At 40.1% G+C, this 17,370-nt stretch overlaps 1 protein-coding gene across 1 annotated transcript; it reads right to left on the reverse strand.

Annotated features, from left to right (window-relative positions):
- Window positions 1–2,825: 2,825 nt before the first annotated feature.
- LTV1 (LTV1 ribosome biogenesis factor) lies at window positions 2,826–16,421 on the reverse strand. The gene is made up of 11 exons (XM_023729451.1): window positions 16,271–16,421; window positions 15,106–15,237; window positions 13,623–13,796; window positions 9,548–9,635; window positions 8,022–8,163; window positions 7,397–7,658; window positions 5,838–5,965; window positions 4,665–4,804; window positions 3,668–3,720; window positions 3,277–3,477; window positions 2,826–3,151 (listed from the first exon to the last, which is right to left on the reverse strand). Exons 1-11 carry the CDS (start codon window positions 16,271–16,273, stop codon window positions 3,041–3,043), a joined length of 1,434 nt encoding a protein of 477 aa, XP_023585219.1. The 5' UTR covers window positions 16,274–16,421; the 3' UTR covers window positions 2,826–3,040.
- Window positions 16,422–17,370: the final 949 nt, after the last annotated feature.

Here is a 17,370-nt window from a genome sequence, read left to right on the forward strand (position 1 = left end):
CCGGAACGGTAATTTTTAAAACAGTTTGACTTGTACAATAATAGTACTAAAATACCTTAAAAATGGTTTTAAACCAGTCGTGGACAGTGCTTAAACGAAATCAGTTCTAAGATTATAGCAGGTAAATTGTTCATGATTTTGCCCCCTACCTGGGATCCCTCGGGCCTTCTTCCTCCTTGCTAAGCAAGCCTAGATCCTATCGTTCCCTCCAAGTTTCTTTCCTGAAACGTCTTTTCCGCCTATCCAGTCTTTCGTATACTACTTAGTGACTGTATACCACATACCAGGGTACTGTTTTATACCCTGGTGATAAAGTAGTAAACAAAAAAATTCCCTGTCCTCACATAGTTTACATTCTAGTGAGAGGAGACTGAAAAATAAGCTTTATCTCAGATGCCAATAGGTGCTATGGAGACTATAAAGCAGGGAAGGAGGATAAACGATGCAGGGGAGGGATGTGTGCTGTTAAATAAACAGTCAGGGAAGATCTTACAAGGAAGGTGCCAACTGAGCAGCAACCATGAGGGTTTCTCTGCAGTTTAAGAGTACTTCAGCAGGGGAAGAGCAAGTACCAAGATCCTCATTACGAGTGGTACTTGGCATCGCTAGTTATATTTTGCTGCACACACCCTGCCTCCTCAGACTATGAAGTCCTAAAGGCAAAAACCCTCTTCTCTTTTTGGACTCCCAAGAATTAACACGGAGCTTTTATTCTCAAGCCATGGCTCTCAACTATTGTTACAGATGACTAAAATATCAGTCAACATATTATGAAAGCACTTTGTCCTCCAGAATAAAATTAAGATCTTTATGTTTGCAGGATAATCCGCCTAAATCACAATATGCTTGTGGCTTATAGTCACATTCCCTTAATTGCAAAATATATAATGTGCTGATTGAAACTACCTGGGTCAGCTGCACTGAAACTGGAAGCCCGTAAGATGGAAATTGAATAGCACCAAGACAAAGTCTTCGATCTTCATCAAAGACCACAGCCTTCAGCATGGATTACACCTCAACATAAAGAAAACAAAAATGCTCACAACTGGACCAATAAGCAACATTATGATAAACGGAGAAAAGACTGAAGTTGTCAAGGATTTCATTTTACTTGCATCCACAATCAAACACTCACGGAAGGAGCAGTCAAGAAATCAAAAGAAGCATTGCATTGGGCAAATCTGCTGCAAAAGACCGCTTTAAAGTGTTGAAAAGTGAAAATGTCACCTTGAAGACTAAGGTGTGCCTGACCCAAGCCATGGTGTTTTCAATCACCTCATATCATGCAAAAACTGGACAATGAATAAGGAAGACCGAAGAACTGATGCCTTGAATTATGGCGTTGGCGAAGTACACTGAATATACCATGGACTGCCCAAAGAATAAACAAATCTATCCTGGAAGAAGTACAGCCAGAATGCTCAACAGTGAGGACTGTGAGACTTTGTCTCACATACTTTGGACGTATTATCAGGAGGAGCAGTCCCTGGAGAACATCATGCTTGGTAAAGTAAAGGGTCAGCAAAAAAGAGGAAGACCCTCAACAAGATGGACTGACACAGTGGCTGCAACAATGGGCTCAAGTTTAACAAGGATCGTGAGGATGGCTCAGGACTGGGCAGTGTTTCATTCTGTTGTACAAAGGGGTTGCTATAGGTTGGAACTAACTCGACAGCACCTAACAAGAAGACAAAGTAACATCTGAACCTGTAAAACTTTTCCTGGCCTTGAGAATTTTCAAATGAGATAGCTACCAAATAAATAGCCAATCCTTTTAGGACTTAGTACAATCCCAATCTAAAGTAAACCATCATCTAACCTTTGCTTCCGCAGGTTGGCATTTAAATACGCACTCTCCACTTTTCTACTCCTGTTAACCACAAACTCTTCAACTAGGGCTTTTTTTTTTTTTTTTGAATCAATGTTGGTAGAGTACCTAATGCTACTGGTTTTCACAACTCTTTAAAAAATCCTACAATAACTTAGGTTTACAGTTGATACCCCAGTTAACACAAGAAAACACCTACTAGCTGTGGAAAAGCCACAATTATAGATGAAGACACTTTCTAATAATTTAGATACTAATGCAGCTCACCTGCTAAATATGGTTCTGCCCCAGCCATTCTGTTCCTAACTCAAACGAACAGATAGCAGATAGTGTTCAGATTTTTACAGAACAGTCCATATAGCACAGTAGTCACGAACACATGAACAAGGGCCACTAACAACTTGTTTGTTGCAAATAAGTCAGTCTACCAAATAATTAACAATTGTGATGCCATCACTTCCTGAAACTTGAAAGTTTAAAGAAGAAACTCACCCAAAAACAGGCAACATTTTCAACTATGTATTTTCATCAAGTACAAATAGCTCCAAGCATTTAAATGTTCAGAAGACAAACTTTCTAGTTTAAGCCGAAGTAAATCTTTGATTTTGAAGCCAATGAACTTTTGATTATTTCTTCTACTGTTATTTCCTGTTTCCCACTGCTCGGAAACTCAAAAGCAAATCATCTAGTGATATAATGGGAAATCTGAGTCCTAACAACATAATATTCAGTTTTAGCATCCCTGTGAAACAGCTCTTTGTGTACAGCAAGGGAGAACAGCTTCCTACCAGGGGAACCTTCTCAGGAAAATTCTTCTCACCACTCAGCAGGATAAACTCAGCATTTCAAAACTGGGTTTAACTGGGCCTCTTTCCTTGATACAGCTAGCAAACCCATTTAATTCCTGAAAAGGGGTGAAGAAGTTTCAAAGAAATATTTGAGAACATCTGCACAAAATAAACAGGACAAGTATCTAAATAAACGAAGATTACACCAGTTCTATTCAACTCATTTATTTCAAGGCAAAGCTAAGCTTATAATATTAAGCAATATGACAATATTTACAAGATGGTTGACAAACTTGTTGGTATAAAAATAATTCAAATATTTTATGCTTATGTTTTCAATAGCTGCCAGTAAAAATGGCAAAGTTTTGTCTCTTTGAAGATCCTAGTTCCTAATGGAAAGTGCCTTATTCCAAATGTTCCATTGTTATAGCTTTAGACCCTCAACATTCTTCTTTAAGTTCAGCAGCTCCTTTTCCTGCCTTCTTTTCTCCAGTTTGAAGGCTAATTTGTTAGCTTTTTTCTCCACTCGCCGTTCCTGTACAAGAGCATACTCGTGTTATTCAAATCTTCACCCAGATAGAATTTTACAAAAGAAACTCAATTCCCATGATTTCCTCCCACCAGCTCTTTCTAAATCACACATCTGAGGAATGTATTCACCTTGCGCTCTTCTTTTATAGCTTGCTTTCTTTCTCTTTTATCTTCTTTGCTTTCGTTTTTAGAACGAGGTTGGGTTGATGCCTTAGGCAGATCACTGGCATTTATCATCTGCATTCGTTCAACTTGCTTTGCTGTGAGTCCTTTCTTAGGTAAGACATTGAGAGGTATTCCTGTTTTAGAAGATATTCGGATTTGTTTGGGCTGAAATAAAGATAAAATGGCACTAGAGTTATTTCTCACTCCTATTAACAAAAATAGCACACTGACACATTGTTGTTGCTTTTCCTAATGGTGTCGCTAGCCACAAAGGGATAGTTACATGAGAAAACACTTTGTACACTCCATTTCCTGCAGCGCATTAGTTCAGATAGTTCAGGACACTAGGACTTACCTTTGGCTGATCCTTGATAAGCTGCGGATGGTTGTATAAATTTGAATATGTACCTAAAAAAACCAAAACCATTATGTATAAACATCACACTAAGTACACTTTCAGTTCAGCGAAACCTTACTGAGTTCCTACTATATTCCTGACCTTGGGCTACTTGGGGACAAAATGATGAAGGAGTATGGTCCCCACCATTTAAAGGCTTACGGTCTACAAGGAAATAATGCTTACACTGGAACTACTGTTAAGCAGTGATATAGGAGGGAAAACTAACTTTAAAAAAAAAAAACCCTTCAAAATTCAATTCATTTATGCTCAAAAGAGAAAATCTGGTGTTTCCACAGTTCAAAATAACGGTGAAGTCCCTCTAATAAAAGTCTTTATATTATTTACAACTCAGTAATGAAGAACATTACTCTTCAAATTACTTTTCCAAATCATTTTCAAAGACTTCCTAAAAGCTTAACTTGTATTAAAACACATGTATTTTTAAAAAAGTTGATGTACTTAATACTTTAAAATTTCTACCATACATCCAGACTTACTGGATCCACTGAGACTGGAGGAACCCCTGAATCTATTGCCCTGAGACAATTTTTAAACCATAAACCAAAACTAGCCCCTGAAGTCATCTTTAAACCAAACAACAGTTTAGCTCAATCAGTAAAAAATGCTTGCCTTGAGCACTGCACTCTTCTAAAAAATTACCTGTATTAGATCAAACTGACAACAGTTAACTCTAAAGCATAGATAAAAAGTTTAGGGGGCACTGAATCTAGCTAAGTTAATGGGACCGAGATAATTTGGGTAGAGACAGCAAGAACGATGACACAATGTGAACAATGTAACCAGTGGACACAATGTGAACAATGCAACCAATGTCATTGAATTGTACATGAAGAAGTTTTTGAGTTGTTCTGCTGTGTATATATTTTTACCAAAAATATTTAAAAAATTACTATCATACTTTTAACAGTAAAATGGACACTAAGATACTTACTACAAATGGATTCACAATCCCACTTCTCTTTGATTTCTTCAACAACTACAGTAACCATTTCTTCCTCCTCAGACTCATTGAGCTCATTCATTAGCAGGTCCTGGTCTTCAAAGGGTTCAAGAGTATGCAATTTTACACAACTTTTGATTGAATTTTTAAAAACCAAGACAGAGGAGGGAAAAAACACACCCATTACCATACTGACTGTAAGTAAAATTCCACTTGAACAGCTATGGAAACAACGGCATTTAAAAAAAACCACATACTTATGTGTCTCTGTCTGTCACTTCCTGTTACACTTAGCTCTACCCAGCCCTGCCTCTCCCCTTCCAGTGGGTTTCGGCATTCATTCTGCTGACAGGAAAAATCTATCCGCATCTTTGCAAGGGTATAATACATTAAACAAGATGGTGGCTTTCCTAAGAAAACAATGTTTTTTAAAGCCTCGAAAAGCATGAGCTTGTCCGTCTCTCCAAGTATCCAATAGTTCACTCAAACTATGTGGCTCCTTGCCCTGCTGTGGGACTTAATATTATAGCGATTATGTGACATCAGACCTTTATGGCAGATTTAAATGCCTCATTAGTTTCTCTCAGGGAAGAGTCACCATGATATGGCTGCTGATTTGCCAAGTTAATTGGCTGGTCAGTTCTGCTAATCCACTGGAGAAACAAACTTTTATCTTTCCATAAGCCATACATTATCTACTTCTCAGAACACCTGGCATCTCAAGAAGAAATAAGAACATGTATACTTAGATGCTGAAATAATTCTTCAGCCTATCAGCATTGATAACGTGTAAGGGTAGCTCCAGGCTACAAATCAGATAGGGAGTCAAGACTGATAGCTAGAAGCAACACCTTATTTTCCAACTGGAAAGTGTCCTCAGACTTGCCACTAACCCTGTTATGCCACCATGACTCTTCTCAGGTCAAAGTTATAGAGAAAGTGGTTCTCAGGATGTTCCCACCCACTGTCATATTCAGCTTCAGAATTCTTAACACTGAAATGTGGGCAAAAGAGATGAGCCCCATGAACCAAAGTTTATGAAAAAGGTACCATTTTCTAAACATGGATTCTAACTAGGTGATTCTTTTTGATTTAGCTGTACAACTAGAGACTTTATGTGGAAATGAAATAAACCATCTAAACAAGGAAAAGAAGTCACCGTACTTCTCTGCCTTCTCTTTATAGTAGTCCTTCAAAACTTCCTGTAACCGACTGCTGTCTACTTGAATAGAACCTTCCAATTCAGCATTATCCAGAGCTCCAATCTCATCATCATCATATTGCTCATAAAACTGAATATAAACAGAGAAGGATACCATTAAAAATAAATGTATTAAGATTATAGTATTTAAATGTTATTTTTACATTTTACTCTTACATAAGATTTAAGCACTTTTGTAAGATCAGCTTCCTGGATGGCACAGTTTGTGCTCAACTGCAGCAACTGAAAAAAAGGCCTGGTGATCTACTTCCATTAAGACTAAGATTTCAGCCACTGAAAACCCTATGGAGCACAATGCTACTCTGAAACGTGGGGCTGCCATGAGTCAGAACTGTTTTGACAGCAATGGCTTTATGGGTTATCATAAGATCACAACTATCTTAAAATAATTAGCAGGGTTTTAACACTAACAATGCGTGGACAGAATTTTGCCCAGCACTGTTTAGATGTCCATTTAGACTGAAAAAGGGATTTCATTTAACATGAAAATGAAAGGCAGTTATTCTACTCAGCTTGGAGAAGAAAATGTTAGGCAGAGATCTTTACCTCAGTAGAACATTTCTGCATAAACAAATCCTTTGGTTATGCAAACAAAAAGCTGATGTAATCGAACAGCCTCCTGTTGTTAAGGTACAAGTTTAATTCTTGCTTAGATGGTGTTTACTGCATAATTCAAATACTGCTAACACTGACAGGCTTATAAATGAGTAAACAGGGGGTGATGTATCTTCCAAAGAGTCAGGTTATTTGTAGTAATAGTTTGCCTATCTCTATGAGAGAGAAAAAGAAAACTAACATTTAGTGAAAACACAGCAAAGTTAGAATCTTTACCTTGGACTCACCATGAAGGAAACCATCATTAATTCATCACTTATTTAACAGTTTTAATTCCTACTACGTGCCAGACACATTGCAGAGCTTGAGATATAGCCGTCAGCCAAATACACAAAAATCCCTGTACTAGAGGAGCTTACATTCTAATCGGAAACAAGCCTATATATAACGCACATGATAAATCAGCATTAGACACTATGTTAGAAGGTATTAAGAGCTATTAAAACAGGGTAAAAAGGCTTAGCGGCCAGGAGAACCTGCATAAACAGAAAGGCTAATGGAATGTGGCCTGCTATTCCTGAACCAAACCCAAGTACACCACAATTCAGCCGTTCTAAGCACCCTAAACTCTTTACTTCTTTTCTGTTCTCCAGCTATGAGAACTGAGAGGAATGGAATTTTGTTTATGCTCAGGCCAGTGCTTTAGGAGAAATGCGTAATCTTGAGGACTGTGGTCAGAAGAGGTTCAGAATCAAAATGTCAGAGCTCTAAAAGGAAAGTCAGGATGTCTGGGTAGCCAACTCTTTTGACCTATACATGTCCTTTACAGAATTAAAACCAGGGTGGTTTCATGAAGAGACAGGCACTGGATCTAGTTTTTGGTCCCAAGCACACACAAAAATTTACTAGGAGCCACGATCAAAAGATCCCCGTTTGGGGACTTTACCTTCTCAAACCTTTCATCATGTAGGGTCAGCTGTTCGTTTCTCCTCATGACTGAGGAAGTCATGGAATACTCCGTGAAGCGACTTTTTGTCTCCTCTTCCCAGAACAAGTCATTTTTTATAGCTCCGTGAGGTCTGCCTAAGGCAGACATATCACCTTCATTTGATAGTGGACCTTCAGAGTCATAGTCATCACTGTCACAACCACTTTCCTTCTCATCATCCACATCTTCCCACTCACTGCCATCTTCAGCCTCAGATTTACTAAAGTTACAAAGAAGGGTTATAAATTATTAAAACAATCAAAACAACACAAAACAAACATCAGATAAATATTATACAAGCAAACTGGAAGGTATTGCAGAGGGTTGTTTAGACAGGAATAGCAATGCTGTTTAACCCATCTAGTATGGTAGGAAAAACAATGAACTAGCAATCAGGAGATGGGACTTTAGCCCTACCTTTCAATGGCTTATAAAGAAGGCCTTAAGTCTTACATTTTCTATTCTAAAATACAGAAATCAGATGAAATGTTTTTGAAGGTCTCTTCCAGCTATAAAATTCTATGATTAACCTCCCAGAAAAGAAGAGCTTTGTTATCCCCACTTCTAAACAAATCACACATACTGTATATCCATTCCCTCTTCCTCTCCTGTTGGCTGATTGGCCTGAAGAATAAAATCATCTTCAAGCAGATTATCTGGATTGTCAAAGTCAAAATCATCATCAAGAGCTGCAACAATGTCAGGATCAAAGTCCAGTCTAGGGCCTAGAAAGCAAACAAAAATTGAGCAATTAATTCTCAAGAGAGCATGATTCATTTACTCAACTAACATAATCTGAGTATCTATTATATGGCAGATTCTATCTTTGTACTGGGATGAAAGAATGATTAAGAACTTTAAGGAGTTTAGTCTAGTGGCGGAATAGACAGAGACGGATAACTGTAAGGCAGATAAAAGAAAAAAAATATTTCCTCTTTAAATACCCGCTGATAAGAACATTACAGATCTGCAATACTACATTTTGTCTATTTAGCAAATGTCAAAGCTTTCAAGTGCAGAAAGAAACTGGGCTTTAAGTTCACCTATCAGAAGTAACTCGAAGTATTTGTAAACTTCCAGGCTTATTTCAAACGATGATATTTTAATAAATCCCAGCTATGTTACTCCATATAAAAATACTACACAGTCCAAGAAAACCTTCCTCTGAAGTTCAAACTCATAATCAAACATGGCTCCTGAGGCCTTTCACAACATGGACACTGCTTACTCTCTAGCCTTACTTCTTAGGAATCCTACCCCTCCCTTTAGGCATGCTAAAATGTGTGTAATTTCCCATACTCATGTCCTTTTGCTTTTGCAGTTTCCTGTCTGGAATATCTTTTCCTCCCCACACCACCCTCTTTCTACCTACCTAACTTCTGCTTAAGAGATTAACAGACATCACTTCCTCGCCCGACTCCCCAAGACTGGGGTTGGTATGTGCTGCAGGCCCAGTATTTACCCGTCTGCATTGTCATCATAAATCCCCCTTTATTGTCTGCCTTCCTCAACTGACAGCAAATTCCTTGACGTCAGAGACTACACTTTATTCTTTAACCCAAGACCCCACTACACAGTGGAAGCTCAAAGCTCTGTAGAATGAATGCTACACAACAAGCATTCGTCAATAATTAAGGCAATTTAGGAGAAAATACTAAACATCACTTCTGTGAAGTTTTGTGTTTGTTCTAAAATACCATGTTGATATTGCCCCCCCCCCAAAAAAAAAAAACGATAATTTTTCAGTGCATCTGGAGTAGATGGTAAAACAGACTTCTATAGAACATTTCTAGACTCTTGGGAGAAATTCTGAAAGCCAACAGATGAAGTATTTTCAAGACTGTACTGTATGTATGTGAGGTTAGTTCAATATAATCATTTGTGAGTAGGAGGTTAGGCAAAGGTTAAAATTCCAGCAGATGACCAAAAATAGTTTTTCCACTTTCCTTTCCAAACAGAAACTCTCAAAACTAAGAATTTGATGGCAACAATACAAAAAGACAATCATCACACTTTATTAAAGACCGGAACTTCTACAACTGTTACTATGTGCTTGTTTTTGCAAAGCACAGCTGTATCCCCCTGAAAAGGTAAAGAAATTAAACACACCTGAAACAGGAGCCGCTTTATTTAACAATCCAACATCTTCCTCAAACTCTGATGCAAACACTGATGAAGGCAACTTAATTCCAGTGCTCTTGAAAAAGAAATGACACAGAGGTTAGATCTAGAAATATTTCTGAATTTCTGTACTGGGTTAAATAGGGTCCCCCCCTAAAATTTATGTCCACTTGGAACCTCAGAATGTGACCTTATTTGGAAACAGGGTCTTTGTAGATGTATTTAATTAAAATGTGGTCATACTGAAGTAGGGTTGGTACCTAGTCCAATGACTAGGGTCCTTATAAGAAGGCCATGTAAAGACACAGGGAGAGAATGCGATGTAAACATGCAGGCAGAGATGGAAGTAATGCATCCACGAGCCAAGGATCGCCAAGGACTGTCACAAACTGCCAGAAGCTACGAGAGAGGCATGTAACAGATTCTCCCTCTGAGTAGCAAGAAGGAACCAACCCTGCTGAGACCCTGATTTTGGACTTCTGGCCTCCAGAGCCGTGAGAGAATAAATTTGCTGTTTTAAGCCATCCAGTTTTTGGCAATCTGCTATGGCAGTCCTAGGAAACTAATACACCTTCATTCTGCATTCCTCTTCACCTGAACTCCAGTTACATATTTCAAACAAGTACATCCCATTTTCACCTCAAAAGCAACCTCCTCCAATACCTCACAAAGCTTTCTCCAGTACATTACTCCCACTTTTTCCTCACAACCCTATGAGGGTAACAACATACTTTAGTGCCAGAACAAAAGCTAATTAAGGTTAAATGGCTTGCTGGCCTGAGAATGGTCATTAAGTGAGGTTCCAGGAGTCAAATCCAGCTCTTGTGACTCCACTATCCTGAAGCTGAAGTTTCAAAACAAAGTTAATCTTTTTCCTCTTAAACCAGTGTCCTCATTTTCTAGGCGGCTGTAACAATAGCACAACCTGGGTGGTTTTAAGAACAGAAATTCACTGTCTCACAGTTCCAGAGGCTGGAATCCAAGATTGAGGTGTCCACTGTACTGATTTCTCCTGAGGCTTTGAGGGAGAATCTGTTACATGTCTCTCTCCTAGCTTCTGGTAGCTCCAGACATTACGTAGATTGCAGCTGCAGCATCACATGGCATCCTTCCTCTGTCTCCCTGTATCTTCCTTTATGAGGACACCGGTCATATAAGGTTAGGGCACACCCTACTCCAGCATGACCTCGTGTTAACTGACAGCATCTTCAATGACCCCATTCCAAACAGGGTCACATTCACAGGTACCCGTAAACCCGCTGCTGTCGAGTTGGTTCCTACTCATAGTGACCCTGTAGGACAGAGTTCAACGTATCTTTTTGGGAGACACAATTCAGTACCTAACAACCAGAGATAATATCCAATCTCTTAACAATGACACAGCCTTTCTGTGAATCAGTTATCTTAAATCCTAGTTTGGACATAAATCATTTCTCTCCATTCCTTATGTCCCTTTGAACTCTCGTGTATACACTGACTTCGTTCTATTCCCTCGGGCACCATCCTAGTCATGGATAACCAAGACAGAGACTATGCAACAGCTGCTTAGTCTACATCATCTAACCCAATCTGCATACCACTGCCAAATTAAACTTCTTTAATATGTTTATCATGTGACTTCCCTATACTTAAAACAGTCGTTGGTATTTTTCCCCACACTTAAACCCTGATTTTCAAGGCTCTGCATAACCAAGGTCCACTCTATGTATCCAAAGTTCTTACTGTTACTCAACATAGGACCTCCATGCAAATCAAGTCCAGTTCCTCACTGTCATGTAATAATGCAAAATAATTTACTGACAGTCTATGTGCCGGACACTGGGATCCACAATTCTACCTCCAACACTCTTCTTCCTTTGACTGATATGTTCCTTCTTCCCTCTATTAGCTGGCCCTTAGTGGCCAGCTCAGTTCTTCCCTCCTGTATGAAGCCATTCATGACTGCTGTCCTAGGACTTTCCGTTGTGTGAAATCCTCTCATTCTTCATACCATACAATCTACTTAAACATGTGCTAACATGCATTGTCTGATAGGTCCTTATGCTTTAGTTTCATCTCCTCAACTAAACAGTTAACAATGTGAGGGTAATAACCATGGGTTCTCCATTTCTGTGTACCTCACCACCCAGCCCCTCCTCAGTGCAGTAGTAGGCACAAAGCTAGGATGTGAATTCTCATCACCGGTTCACTGATAGCAGGGCTTTGGCTTCGAAGCACTTCTAACAAGTTCCCTACAGAGAATTTCTACTTCTAACAAGTTCCCAGGGAGTTATACTTAAGAATCACCTGGGGATCCTGTTAAAATGTAGATTCTGATTCAGTATATCTGCAGTGGAAAAGCGAATTCTCAGTAGGGAACTTGTTAGAAATGTAAATTCTCAGTAGGGGCTGGAACTGGAATGAACCAGTTTGAAGACCTGCTGATAATGAGTAAAGGCTACATATTGCTATGCACACATATCAAGCTGCTATGGCTTCCAAAATGAGTTTCTTGGTAGCATAAACGTGGGCAAAGATTTGTTTTTCTGCTATAGAGTCCATTTTTTTAAGGTTCCCTGTGATTATCTAACCTTGGAATTTGGGGCTAAAAAAGGAGGTGTAGCTTGTGTTTAGCGAACTTACCTTTGCAAATATTTTTCAAACTTGAAAAATAGCCAAAGAAGCATGTACAAGATTGGAGTTTAGATAACGATTATTTTTACCCAAAATGAATTAAGAATTAAAAGCTAGTCTTGTACTGGTCAATACAAACAAGCCAGAAGAATCTTTGGACTTTATTAAAACTTTTCTCCCTAAGTAAGATAAAGAAGTTGAGCCATTGCTAGACTTCTCCTCCTCTCCCCTCGATGGGTCTTAGAAGCAAGTCAGCCACTAAGAGATAAGTACCTCACTACTGATGTCATGGCCTTGGGGAAGAAGTAGAGAGAAGTTGCTTCTATGATGACAGGGAAGCAGTAATGGGGTCTGGAGCACTACAGGAAGGCTAAGATCTAGCTAAAATAGAATGACTGTGGTTGTTATTATGTCCTTCTTTTGGATGACACCCTGAGACCGAACCTTAAGCAAGACTTAACCTTAATCCTGAGGCTCTCCTTAAGCTGTGGACTGGAGCAACTATTGTCACATCTTCCCAAGGGGAAGAATATCTAGACTCTGCCAGAACTGGAGCCTGAGAAGGGGCGAGGGGGAATTCGTACCCTTTTTATCTCTTCCCTTCTGTGTACACAATCCAATGAATGAATTTTTTTTTTTAAGTGCGAGATGATACGGAAATTTAATTCCATTGAACCATGTGCCTGGTTGTAGACAATTCTAATAGCTTATCTTTAAGAAAATAAAGCATAGAAACCACTGTGTATCAAGTATTCTGGATAATATAAATTTCCCACAAGGAAACGTACATGGGATAAAAAATGAGATAACAAAGGCATGCAACATAGGCATCGTTAATATAAACAGAGAGACAAACAGAACTTGAAATTTGCAGCACTAATTTCATATAAATATGTGGTCTCATTTGTACTTAAAAGAATTAAAATGGACTGTGTTTTTTGAGAAGAGCAACAGGTACATCATTACAATTCATTTCAGCTGTTCTCCCTCCTGGTTAACATGCAGCTTGTACACAGATATTAAAGATCTGAACAGAGCGTTCTGCAAAGGCTAAGTTCAACTCTACAAGACAGTTTATGAATTATGATAATGAAACAGCTGCTTTTCTTCTATTGAAAAGGGCTGCAGAATACAACCGCATCTATTAATCTAATGTTCTAAACCTGTCAAAAAGGCTTTTATTTTTGACACCTGACACCAGAGAACAGATGGCCTTCTCTCTCCTGATGGCACATGCACACACATACATTTTAAGTGGAGCCATGGCCTAGCTTTGTGTTCAAGGTGTCACCATTTCTTGCCCCAAATACTAAAAAAAACAAAAACAACAACAAAAAAAAACCCACAAACACAAAACCCGAACAGTTATCTTCATTTAAAAAATGGTAGCTTTTTCCTTCATCCCTCTCTGCCAACATTCTATCACACTTAAATTGCTGAAATGCCTTACTGGAATTACTAAAATTTCTTCTTTCTCATCCTTCCAGTTGTGTGCACTGAAGCTGCTTGTGGGAATAAGCTCCAAAGGCCCAGACGGTTCTTTCAGGTGCTGCAGGTAGTCATAGTCATCATCAAAGAACACTCCATACTTCCTCTGTTCCGCTCGTCTTTCATCATCATTTACCTTGGACAATAAGCAAAATGGAAATCAGTACCCCTTTCAAGGATAACGTACAGAAACCTTACAATGAGAGCAGCTTTCTGAACAGGAGGCAGATGGCACATGAAGACATTAGCTAACAACAATGAGAAAAATGTCTTGACAAACACAGGAAACATAAAGCTTCTAAACCAGAAGTGACCCAATGGAAGTCAGTGAAGTGCTACATAAAATCACAATGGAATGAAAACAACTCCTTCTATTAAATGTTGTTATGCAATGATTCAAGCCAAGAAAAACGTGCATGCACGCACACATTTCATTTTATCGTGTACTTGATGTATCTGGTGGGTAAGAAGAAAAGATTAGGGGGCCTTGAAGGGTAAGTACAATTCTAGTATTTATATGCAAAGAAACTTTTAGCAAAGAATAACACAAACTGGCTTTACAGAAAACCATCCAAGCACGGCCCATGTCCCCCAATGCTCCCTTTCACCTTACACTTAACAAGAATACTCTGTGACTAACAACAATCAAATCAACCTTGAAAATAAGGCTGCCCAGCATTTTCAGAAGCTAACCCATGAGTTTGGTATTTTCCATTTCATGAGATAAACGAAGAGGTGGCAAAATGCAGTTTGTGATTATGAAATGGTATGATATTAGGATAAGCAGACACTGAGCATATAATTATGCCCTAAATAACATGACATCATGCATCACTGTAGCTGGTGATTTAGTAAATACTTAACTTTATTTTAAGGGACTCTGATAGCACAGTGGTTAACTGAAAGGTTGGTGGTTCAAACTCACCAGCCACTCCATGGGAGAAAGATGTGGCAGTATGCTTCCATAAAGATTACAGCCTTGGAAAACCTATGGGGCAGCTCTACCCTGTCCTATAGGGTTGCTATGAGTCGGAACCGACTAGACAGCAGCAGGTTACCATTACAAGATTTGCTCATTTAAGCTTGTCACATAAACTTGCTTTACCCTCCCAAAATAAACATGTCTGATGTCCAAACTGGAAACCCTGGTGGCATAGTGGTTAAGAGCTACAGCTGCTAACCAAAAGGACAGCAGTTCGAAGCCACCAGGCGCTCCTTGGAAACCGTATGAGGCAGTTCTACCCTGTCCTATAGGGCTGCTATGAGTCAGAATCAACTTGACGGCTTTTTTTTTTTTGATGCACAAATCAGTTTATTGACTAAAAATTGTTATGTTTCCCCAAAGATCAGTTACATGAGAACAGTGGTTGACTAACAATAACTTATTAAAAACTAGTAACAGTCCTCTTCAGCTTCAAAAGCACTGCCTAATGAACAGGACGTACTTTCTGTGTAGGCAACAGAACCCTCTGAGGTGCGGTCTCATCTGCTGCTAAAGGATCTCTTTGGCTCCGGTGGACCAGGTGAAAAGACACAGCTTTCTTCTTCTCTATAAAGGGCTTTTTCTTCCTGTGAGGCTGCAAAGGAGTAGAATTAGAAAAAGTCATTAAAACATAATAACAAAAAAGTGAAAAGTATCACAGTCCACAAGGCATCTTCAATAAACTATGAATGATCAACAGATTTTTAAAACCTACACTTCTAAGGCAAGCTGCATCACCTATATCCTATAGAATTTCTACTTCTCTTCCTTCAACAAACATTTACTGAGTATCTACTCTGCACAGACCTTGCTATGGGTGTTGGGAATAAGGCTGTGGGCAAGTCAGACAAAGTCCCTGTTTTTAGAGACAACAGAAAGCAAATAAACAAGATAATGATTTCAAATGAAGAAAGCAAAAGACAGTGAGGTGCGTGTATGAATAACTCGAGTTATTTTAGATTGGGCATTCAGGGAAGGTCCCTGACAGGTTGAACCAGAACAAGGAGCTGCCACAAGAAAACCAGACAGTTCCCAGCAGGGTGGACACTTCATGTACAAACTACTAAACAAAACTATAAACAACCAGCTAACGTCGAACGAAATTCATCATCCCCATCTACGTTCTTACTTCACTATTCAACTTTGATCTTCTAAACGGAGAAACCATCGTCCCAGGTGAGTAACTGGCCTTACTTTGGGCCCAACTCTTAAATCCTCCCACAAGTTTTCTTTCCCCAGAGCAGACAAGCAGACATCTGCCCTCCTACGCCTAGAGAGACCAGCAATTTTCTGCCTGGACTCCATGAAGCAAAGGTAGCACGTCTGTGTCCTGTGTTACGGGTGTTTAGTCAACCAAAGGCAAGCAGTGCTGCAGGCCCCACGGAGACAAGAGGAGGACATTCGCCTCGGTCCATTCCTCAGGGAGACTCGGCCGTGGGAGACCCAAACTAAACCGCAACATGTGACCAGAATGGTAGGAGTGACCCACACCAGGGCACCTTGGGGCAGCTCTGTCTCCCCGGGGACAGGAACCCTCCCAGTCCCAGGCCGCAATAGCACTAGCGGGGCCAGCCCGGCCTCTGTAGGCCCAAAGCGCCCCGCCGCCGAGACAACGAAGTCTTGCTTACCATATTGTGGCCGCACGGATCTCACCCCAAGAACTGCGGCGATGACGCTCTCGAAGTCCGGGGCACCAACAAGGCCCGGCTGGCAGCGGACACTTCAGGCCTAGCCACACGTGAAAGCCCAAGCCGCGGACAGTAGCGTTACGCCCCAGGATGTGGAAATGGACCAATCACGGAAAAGCTGATGGATGCTGACCGGAAGGTACGCACAGCTCGTTCGGCCGCTACGATCGCGAGAAGCTATCGGGAGGTCGGGCTGACCCGGTTCCCGCCCCCGGGGGGCGGGACTCTTCCTGGTTAGAATAACCCTCGAGGGGAAGGGACTCGTCGACGCCTTTGCAGCTTTGAGGCACAAAACGGGGTCACTGTTCGTGGGAGAACTTGCTTCTATACCGCCCTCTACCGCGAACAGTGACGATGCATTTAGCATCCCTATTGACAATTGTATTCCGTGCCTATTCCCAACCATAACAGAACAAAACGGTATGCTCAAAGGAAGGTGGCCACCCTCTCCGGTCTCCGAGGTTTCAGGTTCCCTAAACTCTGGGCGGGCGCGGAGTCGGTTGCCTTGGCAACGGAGGATCCCGGGGTCCTGATATTCCCGCCAGACTTAATCAGCTCTTTATTTTCCACCTTTGAATGGACTGCATACAAATGTCCAGTTAACAAAACCCGCGAGATGACCGTTAGAGGTATTGGAAATAGTAAAATATATTCAGAATCTCATAGGTATTTGCATACCTTAATTTATGAGGTGGAAATATTTATTTTCTTCCAAGTCATTCCTCAAATGTTTCAAAGTGGCTTAAGCAAACAGTGTATAAGCACACCTCCTCGGGAAGATTTCAGGCAGGCGTTGACAAACTTAAACAGCTGTTGGCGCAAAACGGTCGCGAATACGTTCAAAGTTTTATCAGCAGGACTATTCTCAAATTTGTGCTTCCCCTTGGCAATTTCTGGCGTCTTTTCAATGTCTATGTTACCTCGGCTTGTGTATTTATGTCTTACATATTACCACTAATATTTATGAAAATTTATTCTTTTATTACAATAAAATTTATAGAAACAATTTAGGTTAAGACCACAGGACTTGCCTTGGGATA

This window comes from Trichechus manatus, unplaced genomic scaffold (genome assembly GCF_000243295.1).
Source record: "Trichechus manatus latirostris isolate Lorelei unplaced genomic scaffold, TriManLat1.0 scaffold00002, whole genome shotgun sequence".
NCBI classification, from domain to species: Eukaryota; Metazoa; Chordata; class Mammalia; order Sirenia; family Trichechidae; genus Trichechus; species Trichechus manatus.